Here is a 25,961-nt window from a genome sequence, read left to right on the forward strand (position 1 = left end):
TAGGGATAAGAAAGTTGATAAAATGGGACCGTCAACCTGTGCAGCGAGGGTTCCCCATCTGGTTGGAATTGTTCCGCAGTCCTCCGCTAGGGCATCTCTTTCTCCCTTTCTTCTTTCACTCCCGCGTTTATTCCTTCCCTTATGATGCCGTTCGGGTTTCCACCGAGATATGTGAGACAGTTACTGCGGTATTTCCTTTGCTCAAAATCAATTTTTACAGCGCCAAGGGTAACGGCGTTTTTGAAATTCTAAAAACGGATATGGAGATCAATTACGGTGGGCTACACGCCTATCAATAATTGAGAAGCCTAACTGTAATAGCTAAAAAGTTCACTATTCACTTTTAGTTAACCAGCCTGCTAGTTTACACTTCTTAGCTGTATTTTGATCTACTACTCCGCTAACAATGCTATGGCGAAAAAAAAAAAAACGCCCTTCTAACACCAAAAATCTATTTTAAAAACCCTGTATAGTACTCCCTAGGACCCGTATACGCAAGGCTCTTATTATATCCGGCTACCTGCCGGGGATTAGCTAGGCGTGCCAGAGAGAAATACTCCCTGTGAGCTTCTGCAGGCTCCAGAAGCAAAAGGAAGAAACTATACACAAGAAGGAACAACGCCGGGAGAACGCCAAAATGGGAGCGAATCCTTACGCAAGAGGCAGCACGGTTTTCATTTCCTCGTCGAAAGCGAAGAGTCTTCCAGCCCGCTGTACCGGAGCGCTACCGGGCGTGTTTTATTGCCCCGCCACCGTACTCGCGTCCCCCAAGCCTTCTCCAAAGCGAGGCAGCGCTGGAGCGCCGTCAGGCTTCCTTTGCATCGTCTGCTCCGTATCGGTTGCTCGCCTGCTTAACGCGTACCCGTCTGCTCGCCTCGTATATCCGTCTGCTCGGCGTCCTTTCCGTCTGCTGTGGCTGCAGCAGCGGCAGATTTCAGCGGCGGCACCAAATACCCCGCGGGGCGTCAAAACGCAGCAGGAAACGATCTAAATGACAGTTTTTATCCCGTCACGTGCGATGCGCCGCGGCGTCTCGGCGGGCGCGGGTGTGCCGAAAGCGTAAAGAAACTTCTTGCTTACATAACCGCCGTTGCCCGCGATGTATGTGCGAGGGGGACGAGGGGAGGGGGTGAGGGCGGGGATCGTGACGAGAGGTGGCGAGAGGCTGCGGCGACGCAAGAGGCAAAAAGAAAACATTAGCCCCTTCTTCTTTCCTTCTCGACTTCTTAGCGAGGCGAGAAGGGTGCGTATGCCGTTCCGAGGTCCCGGAGCGAGTACTACAGTAGTAGGCAGCAGCCTTCCGACGCGGCTGTGTGCGCGTGGTAGCTAGGCGCGTGCGCAAGTGTGGGGCTGTGACTGCGTGCGTGTCTGTCTCCTCGCGGCGGCATCTGCGTTTGCCGTTTCTGAACGCCGCAGTATACAATCCCTGGCCTTCTGTCTGGAGGGGACACCGTCCCCGAGATTGCCGCGCCCAGTGTGTCGTCGGAAACGGCGGCGTTCGCCACATGTCGCGCGCGGCGACGGCGACGACCTTAACCTTCCTTTCGGATGCACCGTATCGTCGCCCGCGTCCGATTTGCCGCCGCTACGAAGCTGTCACCGTCGACGTCGTCTGCTCTGCCGTGTGACGACGCCCTCTCGGAAGTGACGTCACCGCTCTGAAGCGGCCCGCTCGACTCGCGGGAGCAAGTTGTCGTTTGCACGCCATCGCGTGTGGCGTCTTCTGCGCTCACGCCTGGCGTCTCGATGAAGTCGATGACGAGACCGAACGAAGTGACCGACGCCTAACAGCGACGGCGGCTGTCATCGCGTTCTCTACCGTGTGATGGATTGTAGGGAGCCGTTTCTGCGTTCAATTTTTCGGTCACGTATCGAGCGTTGCACCGCACTGCGAATACGACGACGCGTTCCGTCTGTTTCTGCTGCAGCGAGGCGGCTCGAATGCCGCTGCTTCTGTCTGCGTGCCCTTGTGCCAGCTGTGAATGTCGAGCGTGTTTGCAAACACCTGCTGGATTTCTCTTCCATATCTGCCCGTTATTCCCAAGAAGTGTGACGTGCTTCCGGTCGTGAGTGCATCGCCTGCACGCGCTGGCTCATCTCTTTTCGTCTGCCCCTGGACGTAACGGAAGGGCGCGCGCGGTCTTCCGATTTGCGTCGGAAGCGAAACCTACTGGGCACCGAAACCGGCGTCGCCCACTTCCGTGTGTCGACTGTTGTGTAGATTCGTCGTTGGATGTTCGTTTATCTCCCTCCAGTGCGCTGACGTCAGGTGTCAAGCTGACGGCGTCGGGGCGCCAATTTTAGTTGCCCCATTCCGGACGACATCTGTGCTGGGTGACTTACTTTCTTCGTCACTGTAAATCGCCGAGCCGACGCGACAAGCATGGCCACGGTCGTGCAAAGGAGACAGATCAGGAGGCCTACGGGTGAGCTCTTTTATTTTTTTTTTGTCTACTGCCTATCAGATTCTTTTGCAGCACGTGCTTGAACCCGCACACCTACACGAGCAAACGCACGCGATGATGGCATAGTAATTTTGTTTCGACTTGGGAGCGTCAGAGCGCAAAAAGAGAATCGTGGGAGGGGTTGCTTCAGTCCACACAAAGAAGTAGCTTCGTTTTGTTCAATGCAAAACAAACACCGATGTAAGTATTTTGGTTTCATTCAATGCAAATCAAACTCGTTTGTCGGCGTGCTTGTCAAGCTGCAACATCGACACGGTGTAGTGTCACGGTAGATCTGTCCAGGCAGAAGAAAATGTCCGTTAACCAGAGTTTATATATCTGCGGTTATTTTTTTTATTTTCTTTGACCGGTTGGTTTACATTAGTCGCGCCGCGCTGTCAGCAGTAAAAACTGATATAGCTGAAAGTGATGCTGGCGATAAAGTTTAATTTACTATTTCTTAAGCTACTAAGGCCTGCAATAATACGCCAGACCTATATATATGTGTCGGTTCAAGGGTGGAGCTCGATTGATTCGTTCAAGGGTGAGCTCGATTGATTGATACACCCTAATCGACCCTCCGAATAATCGAGCCTCTCCTCGGAGGCATATTGTATAATATTGCCAAATAGATCTACTACTACTACTGCTACTACTACCGAGCCGATAACGATCAGTGCTGCAGTCCGTAACGCGTAAGCGGTAGACAAAGAAATAAATATTTCAGGGAAAATGTAGTCACAGATGTCATTTTATTTGCGCCGTCCTCTGGCAGCATTGCCCTTGGAGAACGGTTTCTTTCATCGTAACTCTTAATCCTTCCACATCCACGACAGTTTAGACAGTGAAAATCCTGGTTCATGATATGGCCTGTTGCACGTCCACAATTTATACGATCCAACCGCCAACGCGCTGCTACCGTCCTGCGGTAAACCGCCGCATAGCAAAGCATCCATTCTTTACTGCAGCTATTATTCCTAGCGCCCGGTTGCGGCGTGGTTGTAATAAAATATTCTCACTGGAGCGCGCCTCGCGTAATTCTGACACGCTGGCCTAATGCTGGCAATAAAAACTGCAGGGCGATTAATTAATCGCAACAAAAGCTCGCGACGTTATTTTATGACAGGCCCCGGCGTCTCATTCGACGCTAAAGGCTTCGCAGCACTCCCAAGAACCCTCGCCGTTATTCTAAAGAGGACTGTCCGAAAAAAATAATAATAATAAAACAAACGTTAAAAACTGCTGTTTCCTGCCCGCTTTGCGAGTAGCTGTGTTAGCGCTTGGCAGTTGCATCGTGATCTCAATTGCATTCAGCGTGTACGCATACTTTCCCTGCCTCCGCGCACGCAATAAATATAAAAATATTGCCCTGCGAACATAGCACAGGGTACGTGTGCTCGCCCCCTCGCTTTCGCCGGCACCTGTTCGCCCTCTGGAAATAGACGGAGCGAGAACAATGAGCTTGGCGTTTGTTCACGGTGCTCATGGCGCCAACATCGCGCGACGCTGCAGGACCCCGTGCAGCCTTCCTTTTGTGTCGCTTTGCGGCTGACATTTCGACCAGTGAGGGATGCGTTGTTTATTCGAATTGTGCTTATGTTTATCGCCCGCTTTGGTTTTACCAGCAAATTGCTCCATTGTTTCTTCTTCCTGTATACCTTCAGCCTATCCCGCTTGTGTATGTGGGGCCGCTTTTGCTAACGAGGGTTCTCTACTTGCTCCTTTCCCGATGTTTCATCCTCTCACAGCTGCTTCTACCGAAGATCTCTATACACCATCCCTTTCAGTCGCCTCGCTGTCCTCTCCGCTTTGATATATGAACGCCCGTTTTTCGACGTATCTTTCTTCCCGGCTGGTCGAAATTATTCCAGCCCTCCACTACGGCGCCTCTTTCACTCCCACAAAATGAAAATTGGTCTTTGGGGAAAGGAAATGGTGCAGTATATGTCAGACATCTCGGCGTACACCTGAACCGCGCCGTAAGAGAAGGGTTAAAGGAGCGACTAAGAGAAGAGAGGAAGAAAGGTGCCATAATGGAGAGCTCCGGAATAATTTCCACCACCGTACCAGCCGCCGTGGCTCAGTGGTTAGGGCGCTCGGCTACTGATCCGGAGTTCCCGGGTTCGAACCCGACCGCGACGGCTGCGTTTTTATGGAGGAAAAACGCTAAGGCGCCCGTGTGCTGTGCGATCTCAGTGCACGTTAAAGATCCCCGGGTGGTCGAAATTATTACGGAGCCCTCCGCTACGGCACCTCTTCCTTCCTTTCTTCTTTTACTCATTTCTTTATCCCTTCCTTTGCGGCGCGGTTCATACGCTGATATGTGAGACATACTGCGCAATTTCCTTTCCCCAAAAAATCAATTTCCAACCAGTTTTATAAGCAATCGTTTGTAAGCAGTTAATTTAAATTCTTTCGTGGCATTTTCTAACGCGACAGCGTTAAGAAGCTCGCGTAGCAGAAACGCCGGTGCCGTCGGCGGCGCCGGCCGTGAGTGAAAAATGGCGGATCTCGGTGGACACCTGAACCGCGGCGTAAGGGAAGGGATTTTCCTTCCCTTACGGCGCGGTACAGTGTCCAGCGAGATATGCGAGACAGGCGTCCTTTCCTCTTCCTTTCTTCTTTCACTCCCTCCTTTATCCCTTCCCTTACGGCGCGGTTCAGGTGTCCAACGGTATATGAGACAGATACTGCGCAATTTCTTTTCCCCCCCAAAAACCAATTAAATTAAATTGTCCAACGGGGCACGTGTCGCGCCGAACGGTCGGTGGCGTTCCGTGCACTCCTTGGCAGCGTTGCCAAGGGCTGTACGGAACGCCATCGCCCTCCCTTCACATATGACGACGCTCTGCGCACGGCACCATAAGCGACGTGTCACGCTGACACATGGACGCGCTCATTCAACGTGAGACACGCTTGAGCCCGCAGCTGCAGGCGGCGTGTCTATGCGCGCGTCTCGTTGTTTTCTTCGTGTTATCCGCGGTTTCCGTTAACTTAATTGCGACACCAGACAGCGGCGGCCTGCGTCCCCGCGACCTCTCGCAATCTACCAGCCTCGAGTTTCGTATCTACACTTTCTTCGTTTTTTACGCACCTTACTTTTCCTTTTTTTTTTCACTTTCAAAGTCGTCTTCTCGGCCGCAGCCCCTTTCCCCCTCCCCCTTCTGTGGCGAGGGGAAATTGCAGTACCACGCGAGCCTTATCTGTCAGCTCCTGTGTGCGAAGACGCATAAATATCCGAGGCGTCAACGGTCGCGCGGTGGGACTTCCGCCAAGGACCTCTTTCTCGCGACTTGTGTGCCTGCCTGCCCACGCATGTGTGCCCGTTCCCTCTCACTATTTACTGCGTGTCCGTCCCTGTAATCGCAGACAGTGTAAAACAAGTCGCTTTACGGGACGCAGTGTCGCCTTCACCCCCCCACGCAAACACGCGCGACTTGGAGAAAAACAGAAGGGCTCGCTTTCCTTGCGAAAGGTTCCGCTTTTTTTTTTTGCTTTCTGTTCGAACTCTTAGCACGTGCTAGCAATATATTCACACGGGTATGAACTGCTGTCAGGTCAGATTATGGTTTACAATACAACGCTCCACACCGGAGAAATATTGCGCTCTCAAGCCGGGACCGCCGGGCACGAGGCTGACTTGTTTCTGTTTATTTTTTTCTGTCAGAGCGGGTTGTGCGGAAGAACTGCCGTGTCGGGTACGCCGCAGTGAACAGAAGACAGATGAGTAGCGACAGTTTGCCATAACAGGCAAATGTATGTGCAATTGCTCGCCGGGCTGTACATTGCAAGAAGGAAATGTGCGGTTCGCTTTATCCACTGTTCCGCGCAGTTGAAGATCATGCGTTCATCGTTGCTGACGCATAGGAGTTCATTGCATATTCTTGTTAATGTCGCCTTGCTCTGTTTGCATGTGCCAGCGCTGGATGCAGACCCAGCGAAGGACACTAAACAGCATATAGGCAAAATAACACGGCTAAAATTATACGGCGATATGCAAAATGCTTTGTCGCAAACTCTTCTCGAGAACAATCATGGAGCTGTATATGCGGCTCATCGGGTACGGAACTAATGCTTCAAACATGTGGAAGCAGGGCAGCAGTAGGGTTTTTTCGCAAACAATTTTTTTTGTAGGAAAATTGTATGCGTCAGAAGCCCTAGAAAAGCTGTTTGATTTGATTGTAAATAGTTTTCCACGTTTAGTACCAATGAGTGACACGTGGTATAGCGGCGTTGTATGCCATGCAACGCAAAGGAACAGATCAAATATGAGCCCTACTCCCTTTTATGAAGGGGTGTGGAAGTGGACAGCTTATTTCCTTTTTAGTCCTATATAGGCGTATTCGTCCCAGGGTGGCGTGCGCCTCGCTAACCAATCAAGCAGTGAACGGAGCCAATGGGCTTGTCTTTCGCCGTATTCAGCACGCCAGGGGCATCGAAGTTGAAGCAATTACGTTTTCACCTTTTGATTAGCTTTTTGTTTTGGTAGCAGGCGAAGCTTCAAAAAGAGTATACTTTCGTATCGCAGAGGAATGGTGTGTGGTGCTCACGAATGAAGGCGGAACTGCACTGCAGCGTCCGACTATAGTGATCTTTCAGTTTCACGTTATTGACCGGTTGGTTTATGGCGGTTTAACGTTCCAAATCAACTCATGCTATGAGGAACGCCGTAGTGAAGGGCTCCGGAATAATTTCGACGGCACCTGGGGTTCTTTAACGTCCACTGACATCGCACAGTACACGGGCCGCTAGAATTTCGCCTCCATCGAAATTCGACCGCCGAGGCCGGTACCGAACCCGCGTCTTTCGGGCCAGCAGCCAAGCGCCGTAACCACTCAGCCACCGCGGCGGCTGACGTAGTTGATAAGCTACTCCTAAGCTATGTACAGAAGTAAGCACTTTTTTCCAGAGCTCTGGACTCGTGTGCTGCGGAACAAAGAGCGTGAAATCTTAGAGCGACTGATTTGTTGCGGGCAGTGCGCTAGTGCTTTTCTCCTTCGTGTAGCTATGCGGCAGCGCTCGAGTGCAAGGATTCCCCGTGCAAACCACTATACTGGCATTAAAATTCTCCGACTTTTGATCCGCATGCCAAAGCTCGAGCGCTCTGGACAAGCCAGCTCACGTCTGTACTCGCTGCGTATGCCGTGTGCCTGAACTGCGTTTTTGCAATGGATAGCGCTAGCTTTGAAAGAACGACCCGGGACAGAGAAAGACGACGAAGAGAACGAGCGCCTACTTTCACGGAGGAAATAGCTTTTTGTAGGAATAAAGGTGGGCGGGCACACAGGGTCATGGCAGTTTCGATGTCATACATCTTGCTGAGTTTGACCAACTAGCCCCAATTGCCTATTTATTAATGCGTAAGCATTGTAAGACTATGTAGGCGATTTCGGCGTGGACTAGATAATCTCGGTACTGTAACGGAGGAACTAGTTGGTATATCGGAAAAAAGAATGGTCTCTTCGGATAGAACGTCGAAAGAGGATGTGCAAGTGACAAAATGGTAAAGGTGGGTTAATTAGGCTATTAATTAGAGCCAAAATGTCCCCAAAGTGGGCGGGGCCAGAGCAGAAGTGGCGCCAAATTTGAAAACACTGGAAGTGGGCGGAGCTAAAGCGTGGCGCCAAATTTGAAAGCGAAGCGTGACGCCAAGTTTGAAAACTCAAAATGGGCAATGATGGAACTTGATTACCTTCGGCAAAGAGGGGCTAGGAGGCGTCACTGCTGACGCTTGCCTCCAATGCGGGTGCCGCAGCGATCTCATAATTTTTTCCTTCTTCCGCTGCTATATACGCCTGCCAAATAATTCGTTGAAAATGGTTTCTTGGACCTGTCGGTACTGGCTTCCTAAGCCGCCCTTTTAACTTCGGGGCTTCCTCCAAGAGCTATACTTTCGAATTCGTGTGCAAAGCTGCGCCTTTGCACAGAGCGTACCGTCTCGACAACGCAGCTAGTGTACACTACGCCTCGCCCGTACGCAACAAAGGAATGAGCAGGACTGCAGCCGCCGTGCCGCATGGCTTGTTCCGCTAATGAGCCTTCGCAAGGCGGGCGTCTGCGGCTGCTTTCCGGCAGGTGGCCGGGCAGCAGTGGCTGTTACCAGCCGTGGGAAACTCGCATCTTAAATAAGCTATCTATGGATTTCGTGGCAGGAAACGTACCCCGTTCTCTCCCGCCCCAGCGTTCCCGGGGAAGATGTGTGTGTGTGTGTGTGTGTGTGTGTGTATATATATATATATATATATATATATATATATATATATATATATATATATATATATATATATATGCGCACGCACGCACGCACACGCACACACGCACAGACAGACAGACAGACACACACACACACACACACACACACACACACACACACACACACACACACACACACACACACACACACACACACACACACACACACACACACACACACACACACACACACACACACACACACACACACACACACACACACACACACACATATTAGTACTGTGACTTGTGTCCAATGAGGTCCCTGACATTTCTCAAATTGGGCGTGGAATAAAAGGAAATAATTTCCCCTTACTGATACCTACGCGCGCTGTATGATTAAACGTAAGGAAAGCTCGTGAAACTGTTCTCAGGTGAGAACGTAATGTATTGCATCTTTGAATAAGCGAATTCTTGCGAATTTTTTCTGGCTTTTGTTACTTTAATTTTTTTGTTCTTATTATAAGCATTTTTGTATATTTTGATGCTCTGCGCGGAACGTGCGATGTGCGGAACAGTTTGTTTATTTTCTTCCTCGTGGGGATAAAAATTCCAGAGAAATCGACGGTTATTACACACTGAAGATCACTGTTTCTTTTTTACTACTTTGGCCGAGAACCGGCGTAGGTTTGCACTGTGAACGCACAGCGACAAACGTAAGGACAAACAGTACAGAGATGGTACGACGCACACAACGCCCGTGTGTGTCTTGTGCGTTTTGTGTACTGTCTCTGTTTGTCATTTGAGCCTGTCGCTGTGTATTCACAATGCAGTACCAACTAGCCCATCAACTCATTCTTGTATCTTCGCAACACGACTGCACCGCTGAAAGAAAGCCATTGCAGATGTATTGCTAGGACAGCATGGATACACAAGGCAACGAAGTAATGGTTTCTCCCATTGGGATTCATGAATATTCACGAACCCCTCAGCTTTTCTGCGCAAGTTCTCTAAAACATCTCGGTAACGAAATTAAATGCTTGTGATGATGAAACGCAAAATCGACAGGACACAGAAGAAGGGACGACACAGCAACGTGTTTTACTGCAAATTAAGCGTCTGCGACTTGTCTATCAACTCCCCCTTTATGTAATCTAATTTAAGGGAGCGCGACCAATCAGAGATTGAAGTCTCGAAGGGATCTTTGTCAGCAGCTTGGAAAGCGATGGTAATACAATATTCCCTTGGTGCGCGCTATTTTTACACATTGGCGATTACACGGCTACGTCTCGCAAAGGTTACACACAATGTCGCTTAAAAGTGAGCGGAGAGAAGCTTACGCGCGGATTTGCAGCGATGCACAGATAACCCAACTGTCGCCCATCAACGCGTAAACCCTGCTCAGACCCTTCTCTTCTTGCGAGACGGCGAAATTGCTCCCTCGGGGAACCGGGGGAAAACCCCGGATACATGCCTCGGCGGCGATTAAATGGCGCCTCAAATGGCGCCACGAACAAGGGACGCCTTCTTCCCTGCGCGCCACTCTGTCGCGAGGATGCGGGACCGGCCTTTTGCTCGAATATGCGAACCGGTGAGCGATATCGATCGCGATCTCAAGCCCGGCTGCGGCGTACTGGCTTAATGGCGTCTCGCGACCCTGTCGTCTTGAGGTCACTGCGCAGATCGGAGAGCCCCCGTAACGCACGCCAAGGCGCTGAGCTCGTCTATTAGCACGTGTTTTTACCTCGTATTTCCTCGATCTGTTCTTTGTTTGTTTGTTTGTTTTCGTAGAGGCCCTTCGAACTCCCGAGTCCTGGCGTGTACCCTGTACACCTCTCAATAGGGCCCGAAAGGCCACCGTCGAAGCGACAGAATGACGAATGAGACCAGGCTTCGCGCTCGCAATGGGTGGAGGAGCACGGGAACCAAGATGTCAAGAGCGGTGCCTCGAATGTTTAAGAGGGAAAAGGTTGTTGACATTCGCAGAGAGCCTCCGCCGAGCAGAAACACACAAGCAATTAAGAAACGCGCACGCCACGCCGTGTCGTACGATTTGCTCGTATAAGTAAGCGAAGAGCGAGACGGCGCCAGTGGCTGGAAAAAGTTCGCTGGTTATTTTTTTCTCTCCTTTTAGTTTACGTTCTTTTGTTTTTCGTTTATTGCTGTTTCTCTCTTTTGTTATCAGTGGGCCGCACCGGTGGAGTCGCGTATGTCGCTGCGTAGTTTATGTGTAGTGCATACATGGCTGCCGGCGGCCTTCTCTCCCAGATGGGTGTGTAGCATCTTCAGCGGCCGTCTGGGCTTTGAGTAATGGCACATGGCGGCCTTTCGTTTTCTGCGCTCTTTCACGGTTGACCCGGCACGGGGTGGTCGTGACCTTGACTCTCCGCCGCCGCGTCAGGTAGTCCGTGACGTTGCCTCCCGCCCTCGAGAGACTCCGGCGGCCGCGCGACGCTTGGTTGCTTGCCGGCTTCCCTTTCGGTTTCGGCCACACTGTTTCTTTGTTGCTTCATTTCTTGGTTTCGCTGACTTAGAAGTTCGCTTTGCGTGGTCCTCCCGCTTCCTTGTGGTCCCAACCTCTCAAACTCCTTACTTGCTCTGTTATCTTTGTTTTGTCTTTCGGTGCGGCTCTCCAGCATCTCGTCTCGTGTGCTTGCTCTTCTCAGTGTGGGGCACTCACGTACAGCTGCTTTGTACGCCCAGCGGCGTGTCGCCCATGCACATTTTGTGTTGCAGTTTCAACCCTTGCGCGCTTTGTCGGCTCTACGTGATGTGGTCCGCTTTCGTTGCGTTCATAAGTTTTAACGAGAGCAGGTGCTCGTTTGCGGTTGCTGCCATCGCCGTGTGAAATTACGGAGTCACCACGCGCAGCAACCCTTACTTGTTGTCTCTATCTAGACCTGCGTGTGTCGTGTATTCCCAGACAGCGCGCTTGCATCTGTATGCGAGAGCCACGGGCGTTTGCTGGGGGCGAATACATTTGAATACAGTGGAATACATTTGATGCAGCCGAGACGCCACCACCGTCCGCGTTATCTGCAAATTTACGTTGCCACTTACGGCGTCTACATCGTGTCCCTGGCGTAGCCTGCGCAAAGTTTGCTTCCTCGATTGCTAGTTGTAGTTAGGAGACAGTCCGTACACTGTCCCCTGTAGTGCCTGACCGCCCGTGCTTTTTCTGTCGGCTGCTGACTCGTGCCGACACAAGTAAAGCGCACGACGTTACGGCTTCATGTCGGTCGCCCGTGGGCTCCTCTTCAAGGTATGTCAGGCTCAACCCGACTTCTCGCGGGTGGAAGTTAAATGCGGTTGTACACTGTAACCGCATCCCTGTACGACGCTGTCTCGTGATAAACTCCTGCCCGGCATTGCACTCCAACTCACTTATCAAGCCTGATTGGAAAGAAATAACGGGTTGTTCAAAACAGGTCTCGATTGTGCGTGCGATAGGAAAGCAAACAGCCTGTTAAGCGTCCTGGGTGTCTTGAATAAATGACGAGGAAAACTATAGTTGATAATGAAACCGTGCAATTATTGGCCTTTCAAATTGGCAACTTTGGGAATTGAACTGCATACGGATGCATAGAGGTTGCACGAAATTCATAATGAAGAACCGTCTGCCCTCCTTTTCGGCACCCTCCTCTTCTGCACTGCCAGCGAGGGCAGGAAACAAACTGTCCCGCCATTTCCCGCATTTGTTGCAATCCCTTCAAATCCTTTGTCTTTTGTGTCGCCACCGGCTGGGACGCCGAATGTGACATGTGTTCTAACACGTTCCCTGAACTCACTTCCTTGCCGCACGAAGTGATAGCTACAGCTAGATCCGTTCGTCAGAAGTGATAGCGACAGCGGTGCTGGCTGTCCGCGCCCCTTTCAGCCGTGCCTACGTGTGAATGCTATCGTTCCGATGGACTGGCTGTCGCCACGTCCTTCGCCCAATCCAGATCGCTCGTACTGCTCGAGGATACCAGGGGTAAAGAGAACAGGGGTGAGAGCAGGGTGTTAACCTGGCCTAGCGCTGGTTCGTTTCCGCACACCGATAAGAGAAGCAGCGACGGAAGCCGCGGTCGCGTGTCGTCACCGTTCGTTGCCGGGACCACGGCTTCCTTCCCTCGCGTATAGCGCCTCCTCGGGTCGTCCGCCGTTTCGTGCCTTGCACTTTCAACGATCAAGATGTAACCTACCTAAACCGCACGCGTAGTCGTCTCAACGCCTGGCCTGGCGAGGTCACCGGCTGCCACCTTTTCTTTTTTCCGCTCCAGTGCTCTTATACGGCTTGCACCGCTGCATAGTGATCTAGTTTCACAGCCTATGTAGTCTGTCTATTCCGTTCCGATACAGTTATCGCCCTGATGTTTCTTTGATTCCTTGCTCTTCCTTCCGGCAACCCTCGTATAGCAGATCGCCACGGAGTTGAGATGGACCTTGTCCGCAACGGTGCATTGCTGGCGCTGATAGTGGAAACGAGGGGCGAGCGATACGGCACTGCACGGAAGTCGAGAAGGTGCACGCGCAGGACGAGACCTGGGCGGTCACGCTTACCGCAGGTCACGTTAACTCCGCAGCGACGTGGCTAGTGCCCCCTTTGTTTTACAGCGATACAGCTGTGTAGGCAAGTTTCCGCACGGCTGGGTGGCGTCGTAGGACGTCGTAGCCCAGAAATTTCGATGTTTGCCATCTTCGCAGTGGCGCTCCTCTGCCACGTGCCCTTTGTGGGCAAATTCCTGTTGAGTGGGACAGCGCTGAGACAACCTCGGGCGAAGGAAGGATAGAGAATGCAAGTAGGGCCATCGCTTTCTACAAATTCTGCCAGGATCGACAAAACAGACGCATAGTCTATCCGTAATCTACGTACCGGCGATATCTATAAAAAACCATATCAATGTGTTGCTTGTAAGGCTGAATAAGAGGGAGGCAGCATGGGAACATGGTTGTGCAGCTAGACCTGTTGCACAAGCAACTAGAGCGAGTTGGTCCGTTAAATGATCCGCCGTCAGGCATGCGCTGGGCATGAGAACTTGGGGGGGTCGTATGGTGACCGAGAGTGTGTTTCGGCGGTGCTAAAAGTTTTCACGGGGTTTAAAACAACTACAGCAGGCAGGCTGATGTAGTTCGGAGGCGGCAGCACTGGTAAGCCTTTGGGTAGTTGCTTACATGTAATAAATGGGCAGGGTATGGGGAACTTGTGCTGAAGTTTGCGGTGCAGATTGCAGTGCCATAACACACTGCTTAGCGAGAAGAGCAAGCAGTTTTGGGAAGTGCTCTTAGTACTTTTCCGCGCCACCTTCAGGCGCTTATTGGCGTGAGCCTCCGCGCTCTGTCGAAGGCGCACGTGCCGTGCGTCAGCCATCTGGGCTACGCCGAGAGAAGCTAGGCAATGAATGCTGTCAGCCAAACGCGTTCATCTAATCGTGCAGAATATGTTCTCGCGTTTGCAGCGGCCCAAGCGGCTAGCAAAAGCAGTTTTGAGTCACCGAATGGAACAATTGCGGTGCCACCTTGGCAGCGCAGGTTCCCCATAGTAGGGAGAGTGAGTGTACGGTTGCCACAACAATTGCTGGGACCTCTTTGCTCCTGTGAAGGGCACGAATATTTTGTCTATTTTTTATTTGTATGGCTGATGGCGGTACAAGTAGCACACGCGGTATAAACAAGTCAAGCACACTCCGGTGTCAGCTTTTGTCATTTTCCTTGCTCTCCTGTAACTCTTGAGCCAGCCCGTTCACGCATTCTCGATGCATGTAAGCATTAGAATTGCGACTCGCCGGCTTCACGTGGCACGCCCGAGACACGCATTCGCCACGAAGATAGCGCTGGAATGCTGTAGCAGGCACCGCCAGTTGGACATGCCAAGGTCTTGCAGAATGTCGACGAGCAAGAATTGGTAAGCAGGGCATCTTATGACAGCTTATGCGTGCGCCATGCAAGTTTGGGCCGGAACGCATCTCCAACTACCGGTGGTTTTTTTCTTTGTTTTTAAATAAATTACAAGCTGCATATCACTGCAATGCTAGAAGAACCATCGTGCATTTCGTTTGAAGATACGCGCCAACGCGTCTAACGTGGCGCGGCTTTTCACCCCTCTGGTCGTGTCGTGAAAAATGCACTCTATGCAGTGCATCGGTTATGCAGAAAAAGAGCGGGCGTTCTCAATCGGGCGTTGGGAAGTAAAACTGGACGCGCAGGGGTTTATGAAAATGCTGCACGATTTTCGCAGCGCAGACAGCTAGGTGGCTGCGCAAACTCTATGCACTAAGGCGCGCCCTCTATTGCTGATACCGTGCACCTCGATAGCCACACACACACACGGCCACGTCTTTTGCGATTTTTTTTTAAAGTGTTGTTGCGGAATTGTTGATTTTTCGCTGCCGGGGAGTGAACATACCGCTGCTGTCAGTCTCCTGCGCAGTCGAGATGTGGGATTACACGCTTTCTAGTCGCGCTGTCGGCTCCGAAACACCTTTTCACGAGCTCAGCTGTACAGCATCGCTCAATGTGCGAAAACTTACTCCTCTCAGCGCCATGTCCGTCAGCTGCACGCATCCGACGTCGAAGAATACCAAGTCAACTCGGAGTGTGGAATCGCTGTATTACCAAGCACACTCAACGTCAGTTTAAAGGCGGTCGTTTGATTGTCGTCGGCCGAAGAAAATAATAATTTTCATCTCTTGAGACGATCCCTCATTCTCCTAAAGAAGTGGCGGTGAAGGATGGAAAAGCTCAAGGACAGATTAATATCTTCTATATTCTTTGGTCGTTATTGCAAATATAAACTGCGTTGGAGCACTTTATTCGCGCAGCTTTGCCCTAAGTGATCGCCTTGATATTGATTTCGGCTACTTCACCAAATATTTGCCTACTAAGAATATCCGAAGAAAGGACAAGTGGTTTTGCTACGATTGGCTCCTTTTAGTGAAAAATGCAGTTGCGGACACTGAACACGTCCCGTGAGGCCCACAGCAGTTTTCCGTTTGCTGATGCATGTATTTGTATGCATAGCTACAGTACGGGACATAAGTCTTTGCACCGCGCGATCCGCAAACGAAGCCGACAGCTGAATCATTTAGACGCCGATTGAATACCGCACCTGTGAAGGTGGAAGTCAAAGTCCTCGTCTTTCACACTGTACGGTTCAGAAAGCACCTTGGGGGGGATGGCCGAGGCCGGCTTAATACGCTTACTTTCGTTTTGTTGTATTCCTTTCTTCCTTTATGCACGCTGCGGACGGCAGAGACGAGCTGCTCGAACGAGTGATGAAGAACGGAAACTTTAAATTGTTGCAGAACTAGAATGAGTACCTTTATTTCTTCTCGAATGACTGCAGAAGTGAGTACAGAACTCAATGACCCCATTTATGCCTTCCCGGCTTTCCGCTGTTGCGATGTCGAGTCGTTAAAAATAGTTGGGGACATTCGTTTCGCGCTTCCATCGGCATTATGAGAAGCCTCGAGGGACCACGAAAGCCACCACATAGTGATAGGCTGGAAAGTTGTGACCGCGAAAACGCGCAGTCGAATGCGTTCCCGAACACAACGAGGGACGCCGCTGCAGGGCGGAAGAAATTGCTCGGCCCCGCAATCTTAGCCTTAACCGACTTTTGTGCCTCAACGGCCGTTTTTCTTCTCGGTAGCGGGTTACGCAACTCCCTCTGTTCTTCCTCTCCTGTCGTACTTCTTCCTTCGACGTCTCCCTCCGCACGCGTCCAGCATCGGTCGGTCGGGTTTGCCAGGCGGCAACAGGGGCGAGAGTCGTGCATATAAATAATTAATACACGCCGCCTCGCCGACGCCCTCTGCCCCCCCGCTCTCAACCGAGGCGTTATCGGCGTCGCGTCGGCCGCGGACCGGAGCGTTCAAGGTCGAACGGCCACAAGGCACGTGATTGTGACCGCGGTGAGTGTGGCTGTGAGCGTTAAGAGTGTGGCCGTTGTCTTGTGTAACACGCTGAGAGGGAGAAGAAAGCGACGCAAGGTCGCGCACTCAACGAGGCCCCGGTTTAAGCTCATCTTTTCACTTCTCGCTAGCGCCTAGGAGGCGGCCGCTCTCGCTTCTGGTGCGGTCGGGCAATTTATTAGAAGGGCCACGCCCACCTGGTGTGAGCGGCGATGAAGACAATCACGCCGCATAGTGGCGAACTGCCGCTCTGCCTGGTTGGATAGATTCAATGGGAAATAAGCATAGTGTAGAACTATATCGATATTGGAATAGGCCGATCATGAAGGAAGCGTCTTGTGATAACTCAAGAGGCAGTGCCCTACTCTTTGAAGGTAGGCAGGGGTGTCTTAGAACGCGCAGCTACAAAAAGAAATTTAACGAAGAAGATGACACATGCGCTGTGTGTGGTAAATCTGTAGAAACAATGGAACACCTCATAGTAAAATGCGATGTTATCCGTGCCGATGTCGATGCAGACACAGTCGCTTTCCTGAGGCCCTAGGGTTAAAGATAACAAGTCCCGTAAATAAATCTGCGGTAGAAATTAGCAAAAAGCGATTGGAAGACTGGTGGCTCAAAAGCAGAGAGGTCACATAAGCTTTAAAGTCTATTGAGACGTATTTAAAGAAAATGGCAAATTTTAATAACATAAACAGAGTTAAACAAAATAAAGGGGAAAAAAACCTGAGCATGGTGTCAACCGCTATCACCCCGTTTCAAAGGGGCCGCTCGTACCTTCCATCCCATTCTACCCATCCTGGTTTTGAAATGCCAGTTATATAATAGATTTTGGGCGAAATGAAGTGGCGCAGTATCTGTCTCATATATCGTTGGACACCTGAACCGCGCCGTAAGGGAAGGGATAAAGGAGGGAGTGAAAGAAGAAAGGAAGAAAGAGATGCCGTGGTGGAGGTCTTCGGAATAATTTCGACCACCTGGGGATCTTTAACGTGCACTGACATCGCACAGCACACGGGCGCCATAGCGTTTCGCCTCCATAAAAACGCAGCCGCCGCGGTCGGCTTCGAACCCGGGAACTCCGGATCAGTAGTCGAGCGCCCTAACCACTGAGCCACCGCGGCGGGTTTGAAAGGCCAGTCAATAAATAGGCTTTTCAAAGCAGAAGGTGTGGGTCACGTGATCTTGCGAGAAAAGCGCGGTGCTCATCGATATGTGCGCATGCGTGACTTCATGTCTTTGCCATTTCGCCGCTCAAACCCGCGTAAAGGAGACCGAGAGTAGCCCACACCATTATCTAATTTTACCGCGGCGGCCGTGTTTCGATGGAGGCGAAACACTAAGGCGCCCGTGTGCTGTGCGATGTCACTGCACGTTAAAGATCCCCAGGTGGTAGAAATTATTCCCGAGCCCTCCACTACGGCACCTCGTCTTCCTTTCTTCTTTCACTCCCTCCTTTATCCCTTCCCTTACGGCGCGGTTCAGGTCTCCAACGATATTTAAGACAGATACTGCGCCATTTCCATTCCACCAAAAACCAATTATTATTATTATTATTATTATTATTATTATTATTATTATTATTATTATTACCTCTCCTGACGGAGGTTAAACATAATGGTGTATTTTCAGCAATCACACTCGGCAAGAAAAATTGACGTGTCACGACCTAGCGGTAGCCGCAGCTGAAGCCAAATTGCAATTTTCTGATAATTGCAACACGGCCCAAAACACATCAGCCCGTTCGCAACAAAGCAGCTTGTCAATTTTAACATACATTTAATGTGCACTGCACTTTTAGTGCGGAAAGTCTTTTACTAGGTGAAAGTCTGTAGGATGGCTGAAGTGGAATTGACGGTTGTTAGAAGCGCTCGCGTTGAAAGTCGCGCGCCTGCATTCGTGACAACATATTGTCCGGATTGTGCACATCGCACAGCCACCCTAATTGTATACAGTCTCGTTCACGTGTTAGATAATCTAGACTCCACGGGCAGGGTGTCAAAAAATTAGTTGCGGTTTAACTACTGCTGAACCTAGTTAGAGAGCGAAAGTTGTGGCGTATCGGGCAAGTAGACGCGGCTTGGCGTCTGTAACGTTTAGTGCGTTCCGCATACTGTATAGGCAGCGCGCCCACCCCGCCAGGTGGCAGTTAAACTAATGGTTGATCGCGAGATGTTGGTCACCCAATGAACGCTGCGGCCTATTGCACTGTCCTCAACCGGCGAATCGAAAGGCCTAAGTGGTACGACACCATGGTGGACCACATATGGTAAGGTCTATAGCCGCACTTCACCTCTGGGTCACTTGAAGGTCAACCGGCAACGCACGACGAAATCGGCTTTACCTAGCGTAGTGAAGCTTTCGCTTCAAAAGTCACTTGCTAAGCGGCTGTGGCGTTAGGCTGCTAAGCACGAAATCGGGCGTTCGGTCGCCGGCATTGTCAGCTGCATTCTAGTGGAGGCTAAATTTAAAAAAAAAATATTCCGTGGGCACTTAAGACTATACAGGTGCTTTGAATACGAAAAATGTTTTTCCTTACTGCTATTGTCTTTTTTATTTCTAGTTTTTCTTCGTTTCTGTTGACACACCCACTCATTAGCATACAGTCGTGAGGCAACGCATATACCGGGTTCGCCTCTTTTCGCCTACAAGCAACGCCGTTGTGTGGCCTATGGGTTGCGTGCTTTCGCAGTCTGAACGTCCTGGCTTCAATTCCCCGCCCCTTGGAGAAAAAGTTTGTTTTTCTTTGACGCCACGGTGACGTCGTCTAGTATTTTTGTAGCGACTGCTGCTGGTCAACGCCCACACCGGGTTTCGTTGCCGATGCACGATGTAATGATTTCGCAAAAATAATAATTATAATTGGTTTTGGGGAAAGGAAATGGCTCAGTAATTGTCTCGCATATCTCGGTGGACACCCGAACCGCGCCGTAATGGAAGGGGTAACGGCGGCAGTGAAAGAAGAAATGAAGAAACAGGTATTATAGTAGAGGCATTAAAAAACGCCCCGCGTATTGAGACTTCGGCACACGTAAAGAAAGCAGAGCCGGTCCAAATAATGCGGAGGCGTCTTGTACGGCGCGCCCTATAGCTCACAATGTCGCATCGACGCGCAATAATAATAATAATTGGTTTTGGGGGGAAAGGAAATGGCGCAGTATCTGTCTCATATATCGTTGGACACCTGAACCGCGCCGTAAGGGAAGGGTAAAGGAGGGAGTGAAAGAAGGAAGAGAGAGGTGCCGTACGTAGTGGAGGGCTCCGGAATAATTTCGACCACCTGGGGATCATTAACGTGCACTGACATCGAACAGCACACGGGCGCCTTAGCGTTTTTCCTCCATAAAAACGCAGCCGCCGGGGTCGGGTTCGAACCCGGGAACTCCGGATTAGTAGTCGAGCGCCCTAACCACTGAGTCACCGCGGCGGGGGTGACGCGCAAAAGGCTAGCTGGTATTCGTATTGTATAGCGCTCGGACAATACTCTTTTCGAGATCCGTCACAGTGCAAATTAATTGGGACATAAGAGACGAGCGCAAAAAAGACGCGGACGAAGGAACACTCTGGACAGGGCAGGCGCTGAAGCGTTCGCTGTTACTAGGTCGTCGCCTTCTTTTTTTTTTGTGCTAGGCTCTTATGTCCCAGGTATGAACCAACTGGCCCAAGCTGAAATTTTGAACAGAATTATTAACTTCCTACCTTTCCTCACAATCTTAAGGGGTATTAGCATTGATGGCTTTCTTTTGACGAGTCTTCATAACATGCTTGCTTCTGTACTCGGTTTTATGTGCAACTTCCGGCGCAGCAGTGATTCGAGCATCCTCTGCGGTGTTTAGAAACTGCGCAGCCCTTTGACATTTCCTCCACAGTTTACACCCGTGCTGCTTCTAACTACCGGCATACTTATCCTTGACACATAAGAGAGTCGTACAGTGTGTCATTCGCTCAGGTCATCGGGAGTGGTTTAGTGCCGCTGGGGCCTCTTCCGAGCTTTCTAAGTGCTCGCGGCGCACATAAATATGCGCGTTGGGCGAAAGATTAAGCAACGTAAGTTTCTCGCGAGGAAAACCCCAACGCATATATACGGCGGGCCCTCTCTGCTTTGGCCCGTTACCCCGTGGCAGGGCTCTGTCGTATGACGTCATTTCGCAACATCCCGGCACGCTCACTTCTGCCTGCATTGTCGTCGCCGCACCTATAGCCTACGTCGCTTGGCTTCCTTTCCCTGTTCTTCGCGTCCTGCGTTTTCTTTTATTCTTTTTTACAACGCCTCAGCGCCCCCTGGCGCCATCCCTGGTGACGGTAGTTTTTAAGACTCCTCGAAACGACTTTCAAAACTTGTTTCAAGGTTTTATGAGCGTCTCTTCGCGTGCACTCCGCCGTATTATATGGGCGCGCATGCTTTTCTGCCTTTTAATTTTTTTCTTCTTTTGTGCGCGCGCTCGTCTTCACAGCAGACGCCATCGAGAACCAGCATTAGCCGCCATTGTTGCCTACGCTACACACACAGCTAGCTAGGTACAGGGGACGCCGCTTTACAAAGGGAACCGCTTGTCCGCGATGAGCAGCGCGACGGACCGCGCCTGGAGGTCACGGACGTCGTTGCGGCCGCCAAGACCCCCCTCTCCCTCTCTCTGCCTCGGCTGCATGCGCTAACGTCGTTAGCGTGCGCGGGCGCTGGGGAGTGGCGGAGGAGGAATGCGCCGTCAGTTTATGTCCGGACCGCGCATGTGTGTGCCTCCTATAAGGCAGAGACCTCTTTGTGTGCCCCCTCCAAAGACGATAGCAAAGGGGTGGGTTTCCGTGTGCGGAAGTCGTTGGCTGTTTCTTACGCCCTCGGTCTCCCGTAGCTTTCGTGCGAGCACTTCCGGTTGTTGGCTGGGAGACCTTCTCTTGTCGCCCGAGGATTAGCGCTTGCGCGTATAGCTAGCTGTTTACTCGGTTTGTTTCTGGTCATTCACGCTTTCGGGGTCTCAAAGAAGACGGTTTTGTGTCGCGCGTTTTGTCGATCGAGAGAGGCACGCGGAAAAGGGTGACAAGCTGCTGCAGTGTGCGAGTTCACTGGCACAAACTCGTGGTTCGCGATTGCGGTCTCGGAGTCTGAGCGTGCTCCAAAGGCTTAGCGAGCAACTTAATCGCTCTTTCGCGTGGTCGGGGCCAGCCGCACCCGGCTTCGCAATCGCGTGCCTGCGCGCGCGCGCGCGGGCGACCAACTACGGAATGCGTTTGTGGCCGACTTTGGGAACGGGGCTACGGCGCCCACTTGCTCTGCTGTCTTGATTCAATTTACCTCTCTCTGTATCTTATGTGTTTTGTTTTTGTTTCCTATATTGTCTCTGCAAGAAGCGAAGACGTTCACATTAGTGTTGGAACATCGTCGACAAAGGAGAGGCTGGGGAAGAGACCGGGCCGGGTACAGGCGCGGGCGTGGCGGTACCTGCATTGCCACTGCTCCGAAATCTTACCAGATACATTCAATACTGTGGCATAATTCGGCATCACACCACATTCAGTCTGCATCGACGCGGCACAGTCTAAGCGGAACATGTTTGATATGTCGGCAGGTCAGATCGAGCCTGTTTCTTATGCAGCGGACGGCAGCAATGGGATTCTCCAGGGAATCGTAAGGGGCCTACCCCGCAACAGTGCCAAGGGAAAAAACGAGGTAGCAGGAATGACGAGCAGCTCTACAGACTAATGAGGCGGCAGTTTGGGATTATTGGTATCATATGACATATAAAATAACGCAACAACACAAGGGACAAGCACTATGGCTGCCACGTGCAGGGAGTTTTATATTTGAAGCCTTTCTTTACTTGCTTTTAGTCAACAGTAACGAAGTTATTGTGAACAACAAATCGGTTGTTGATAATATGACACACCTTCGCGAAGGTTCTGTTTTTGGAAGGTTTTTATCACTGTTTGGGTTAGGCTTCCGCATATGAGCATTATTCCTATAATTAAGGCTGAAAGTTAACGCGTCGCATCGAAGCCTTTAAATAAGGTAGGCGAGAAAGTGTGCAGTTTCGCCTACTGTAAAAGACAACATCGCAGTGGTGCGCAGGAGATTTTTACTCCCGGAGCATGAGGACAAGAAACAAATTTCAGAGCTTCCTTGGCAGTTTTATAGAGGAGCTTATCAGGGTTGTGCTTCTTTTATTTTTTTCAAGTTCCGCACAGAAGTATGCAAACGCACTTCGTGTTTCGATGTGCCCATTAAGCGTTCCCTTTCGTATTGGAGTGGTCTGTACATCGTATTTAACCATGCGCATTGATTGGCCGCAGTTCGTAGCTTCTGTGGCACGACCACGATGTTGTAACTGCAAATATACTGGCATAAAAAAGATAGACGAAGCAATGAGCTCTACTGCCGAAAATTTGGATCTTAATTAACTAGCATTATGCTGACACCTCCCAGGCTAATATGAAGCGCACAGCGCTAGTACCTGAACCGTGACGGCAAAGGTAACACCGGACGAATAAAAAAATTGCAGCCGATTAAACTTAGTTGGCCAAATACGCAGTATGTGCGTTAGGATGTCACATTTCATTTCACTTTCGGTCAGAGGCTAGGGTTTCGACGTGAGGCTTCAGGCAAAGATCGGCGAAATCGTTGACTGGGAACATTAATGGTAGCGCTTTATAAAAATTTGAGACCGCTTAACGCACCTTGAGAGGGCACTGCGCTGCTAACGGTGTGTTCTGATCTACTGCGGAGGAATGGAAGTTGATGATGACAACATAGCTATTGTGTGAGGGTCACAACAACAAAAGCAACTGGCAGGTAAACACCAGGGGTGATCGGTTGAGGCGATAGCTTAATAATAATAATAATAATAATAATAATAATAATAATAATAATAATAATAATAATAATAATAATAATAATAATAGGTTTTGGGGGAAAGGAAATGGCGCAGTATCTGTCTCATATATCGTTGGACACCTGGACCGCGCCGTAAGGGAAGAGGTCAAGGAGGGAGTCAAAGAAGAAAGAAAGAGGTGCCGTAGTGGAGGGCTCCGGAATAATTTCGGCCACCTGGGGATCTTTAAAGTGCACTGACATCGCACAGCACACGGACGCCTTAGCGTTTTTCCTCCATAAAAACGCAGCCGATAGCTTAGGAGAACAGTGTTTGTGCATAGTTCTTGTACATAAAACATTGCATCACAGTAGTAAATACAATAGAGAAAAAAATCATCGGCGATAGCATACAACTCTCATGCAGTGGCCAGCGAAGCTGTTCACGCCGTCGCGGGTTCGAAGCCCATGCACTGCGCAGTCGCGGCCATATTTATTTGATTTCTGCAGGTTTAAGCTGGCCGCAGACAGGCAAGCAGGCATGGGTTTTTCCGAGATTGGAAGCCTCAGCGGTTGCTCATTGATTAGTGCGCTCGGTTACTGATCTGTAGTACCAGGTTTCGAACCCGACCGCGGCGGGATGTCAGTGCACGTTAAAGATCCCCAGGTGGTGCAAATTATTCCGGAGCCCTCCACTACAGCACCTCTTTCTTCCTTTCTTCTCTCACTGCTGTATTCCTCGCTTTCCTTACGGCGCGGTTCGTGGGTCCACCGAGATATGAGACATTTACAGCGCCATTTCCTTTCCCCAAGAACCAATTTTCAGGCCTTGGTGCTAGCGTACCAAAATATTTCAGACAATATTCTGTGGGCGTTTGGAGTGCAGTTCATTAATGTCACTGCATGTTACTTTTTGGTTTCGTTTTTCGCTGTACGCGGCGATAATGCGGGTTTACTTCTGTTTCTCTCGGTCTTCACTTTAGTCCGTTACGGCAAGCATAAATTGAAATTCCTCGCTGCAAGCCGCGTTAGACCCTCTCCGAGCTTCACTTTGCCGTCTTGGTCAATTGCGTGCTCCGTTTAATAATCGCGCCGTTAGGAGAGAGCTTGTAGTTGTTCCGCGCGCTCTGTGCCCGTTCTTTGTCCTGGCCGGTACGCGAGGTTTTAAGATCGGGAAATTCCAAAGCCACTGCCTATTCCGCTGCCCTGTGCCCCTTATACAGGGACGAGGCTTTGTTTCACATTGCGTGCACTCTTTTTCTGTCTCTGTTCAGAGAGCGCGAACGGCTTGCTTTCGGGCCGCAATGCGGCGAAGGCGTCCGCGTAAGGCCAGGTCTTCCCCGTCGCCTGTCGCTTTACAGATAGCAACCGGCCACGTTCGGCTGAGCTGAGGGCCAATTTGCATGCGAAAACAGCGCGGCCGTCGGGACGAAGCTTAACCGGCGCGTATCATAGCGGGACGCTGAGGCTGAGATAGGAAGGCAGATGTGGCCGAGCAGAAAAGCGGTGTAAGTGTGCACATACTACCTTGGCCAGCAAGACGACGGTTCCGACAATGGATGGCTTCCCTTGGAGCCGAGAGTGTGAGTACCGTTTCTTTCAAGCAACTGAGCGGGGTCGCTGAAAGCTGGCGTGTTCTCGGCTGTTGCTTTTGACGCTCAAAACAAAACAATGCGCGGGGAGCTGGGGGGGGGGGGGGGGGGGCTGTGCCCAGAATTGGCGATGACCGCACGCGCGCCGTGGTAGCTGGGCAGCCAAGTTGCCAAGCTGAGCGCCTGACATCACTGCGCCGGTTAAAGGCAACCGTCGCTGCATTTTTACGGCGAGTGTACAAAGTCGTAACCGTGCCGGCTACGTTTGGTCCGCAGAAAAAAAAAAATGGAAACACCACCGTGATTCAAGGTTTCCGTAGCTTGAGGAGTTGATTTGACATGTATAGTTACGCCAATTACGCAATGTATACAGTGCTCAACCAGCATAATCACGTTACCTTCCGAGTGCAGTTTCCTGGCATTTGTTGGAGAGATCCACTGCAGTGGTCCACTTCCACGAGCCGCCAATGCGCTCGCGATGATTGGTCCCCGGGCAGCAGGCGTCCGCACTGGTTTCCGGCACCTGGCGCCATCTGGCGTCCTCGGGCCGACCTGTGTGCTAGCTGCTTGCTATCTCTCGTGACCGTCTACAGGTGCGGCCAAAGTATGACGGAGCACGCTTCGGCGTTCGAAAATTCCTCACGCGTTCCGTACAGAAGACTTGATGCTTTCTTGGGTTCATACGGGAGCGCACCAGTGGCAAGTGTATAAAGTATACTTGCTCATTTTTGCTGGATAATGCCTGTTTCACATGGTGCGACGCGAACGAAAAATTATGGCCCTGTCGCACTGTCGTTGCGACGGTAATCGCAGCCGCCGTTTCACATGCCAACGATTTCTGCCGGTGCCGTCGGCACCCTAGCGTCGGTGCGGCCTTTCAGTGGCCGGAAATTATTCGGCTGCAGTAAATGTCAAACATCGTGGCAGGCGTTGATTTCGTAATCATGGGTAATAATATTGAGCCGTGATGTATTATTATGTTCAATAAAACGTTTTCGAGACTTTCCTGTCATGTCGCTGAATTCCTACTGGCTAAAGC

At 50.9% G+C, this 25,961-nt stretch overlaps 1 protein-coding gene across 6 annotated transcripts in view; it reads left to right on the forward strand.

Moving 5' to 3' along the window:
• The window catches only part of sick (sickie), a 959,410-nt gene that overhangs the window by 657,682 nt on the left and 275,767 nt on the right, over nucleotides 1–25,961 (forward strand). The window contains exon 1 of one of the 6 annotated variants that reach the window (XM_077635301.1): nucleotides 1,298–2,426. The exons of the other annotated variants lie outside the window; for them this stretch is intronic. Within the exon in view, the coding sequence (XP_077491427.1) occupies nucleotides 2,384–2,426 (43 nt within the window). The 5' untranslated portion in view covers nucleotides 1,298–2,383. Of the gene's footprint in view, nucleotides 1–1,297; nucleotides 2,427–25,961 lie in introns of those variants that run through there. 6 annotated transcript variants of the gene reach the window in all.

This window comes from Amblyomma americanum, chromosome 8 (assembly GCF_052857255.1).
Source record: "Amblyomma americanum isolate KBUSLIRL-KWMA chromosome 8, ASM5285725v1, whole genome shotgun sequence".
In the NCBI taxonomy this organism is placed as follows: domain Eukaryota; kingdom Metazoa; phylum Arthropoda; class Arachnida; order Ixodida; family Ixodidae; genus Amblyomma; species Amblyomma americanum.